The sequence below is a fragment of the Otolemur garnettii genome, unplaced genomic scaffold (assembly GCF_000181295.1).
Source record: "Otolemur garnettii isolate 467f Iridium unplaced genomic scaffold, OtoGar3 scaffold00018, whole genome shotgun sequence".
Lineage (NCBI taxonomy): Eukaryota > Metazoa > Chordata > Mammalia > Primates > Galagidae > Otolemur > Otolemur garnettii.
In genome coordinates this window covers 22,451,786-22,453,233 of record NW_003852413.1, presented here as the reverse complement: position 1 = coordinate 22,453,233, position 1,448 = coordinate 22,451,786, and the positions used below count along the sequence as shown (strand labels likewise).

The following is a 1,448-nucleotide window of genomic DNA, read 5'->3' as shown; positions in this document are numbered from 1 at the left end:
CTTATTTATTTATTTTGAGACAGAATCTCACTGTTGCTCCAGGCTACAGTGCTGTGGCATCATAGCTCACAACAACCGGAAACTCCTGGGCTCAAGCAATCCTCCTGCCTCAACCTCCTGAGTAGCTGGAACTATAGGTGCTGGCCACCATGCACAGCTCATTTTTCCATTTTCACTAGAGACAGTGTCTTGCTCTTGCTTGGGCTGGGCTCAAACTCCTTAGCCCAAGCGATCCTCCCACTTTAGCCTCCCAGAGTGCTAGGATTACATGTGTGAGCCACTGTGCCCAGCCTACAACTTCACTTTAAATTACAGGACTTGTGGGGCATACTGGCATGTGCCTGTAGTCCCAGTTACTAGTGAGACTGAGGTGGGAGGATCACTTTGAGGCCAGGAGTTTGAGACCAGCCTGGGCAACAGAGCAAGACCCTGTCTCAAAAAAAACAAAAAAAAATTACACGCACATAAACCTCTACAGAGCTGCTGACATGGCCTCAAATTCTGCAGAACAGTTTGGAAATTAAGTTTTTCATTTCTCCAAGAGAACCAGGAGCTGTAATTGGGAAGGTAAAGAGGAAAGAGGCAAGGGTTGGGGAACAGGCAGGAGCTGGCAGGAACCAGGGACACAAACTAAAGAAATAGTCACAACTCCAAGCAGGATGGCAGACCTGTCAGCAGGTCTGGTCCAGCCCCCCACTTGGGCCCACACGGGGACAGGCTCACCTTTAAGCTGGGCCCCTCTCCCCTTTGCAGACAAGATGCAACGACTGTGCATGTATGCACTGATCTCTGCACTGGCTCTGGCCACCTTCTCCGAAGCTTCTTGGAAGCCCCACTCCCAGCTGCCAGGTGTGCCGTCAGGTCCAGTGGCCAACAGAGACCTGGAGCAGCAGCAGCACTGGCTGGACCAGATGAAGGCAGCCTCTCACCACCGAAGGCAGCTGGGGCCCCAGGGCCCCCCACACCTTGTGGCAGGTAGGAGCTGCTGACTGCCTTCCCTGCTCCCTCAGCCCAGCCAGGTCTGGCTAAACTCTACCCTAGACTGACGCTAACCTCAGTTCCCAGAAGGTAGATGTCTCTCCCCTATTTTCTCCCCTCCTCAGATCTGTCCAAGAAGCAGGGGCCATGGATGGAGGAAGAAGAGGAAGCTTATGGATGGATGGACTTCGGCCGTCGCAGTGCTGAGGAAGGGAACGAACATCCCTAAAACCGAACTTCAGAGCCCAGCCACCTCTCACTCACCCCAGCCCTGTCCAGTGAAAATCAAATAAAAATAAAGTAGTTTTAGTGGATCAATGGATTGTGTCATATGCCATGGGACAGAGGAGGGGGATTGGGTTGGAGGTAGAGTTGAGGCAGGGACCATCACTAACTCTTCTTGGGGTCCCCAGAGCACTGCACTGAACAAGCCCCCACATATGTGGGTAGAAGAATAGGTGTTAGGGTTT

The 1,448-nt window shown here is 52.5% G+C and overlaps 1 protein-coding gene across 1 annotated transcript; it reads left to right on the top strand.

Annotated features, from left to right (window-relative positions):
• The first annotated feature begins 758 nt into the window (after positions 1-758).
• GAST (gastrin) lies at positions 759-1,207 on the top strand. The gene is made up of 2 exons (XM_003786663.1): positions 759-975; positions 1,104-1,207. The coding sequence occupies exons 1-2, from the start codon at positions 759-761 to the stop codon at positions 1,205-1,207; spliced, it is 321 nt and encodes a 106-aa protein (XP_003786711.1).
• The last annotated feature ends 241 nt before the right edge of the window (positions 1,208-1,448 follow it).

What these genes read in the sequence shown, in the direction of transcription:
- GAST (XM_003786663.1), top strand. Translation starts at nt 759, where the DNA reads ATGCAACGACTGTGCATGTATGCACTGATCTCTGCACTGGCTCTGGCC. An exon ending in CCCCCCACACCTTGTGGCAG is followed by an intron (nt 976 to 1,103) that starts GTAGGAGCTGCT and finishes TCCCCTCCTCAG; the next exon opens with ATCTGTCCAAGAAGCAGGGG.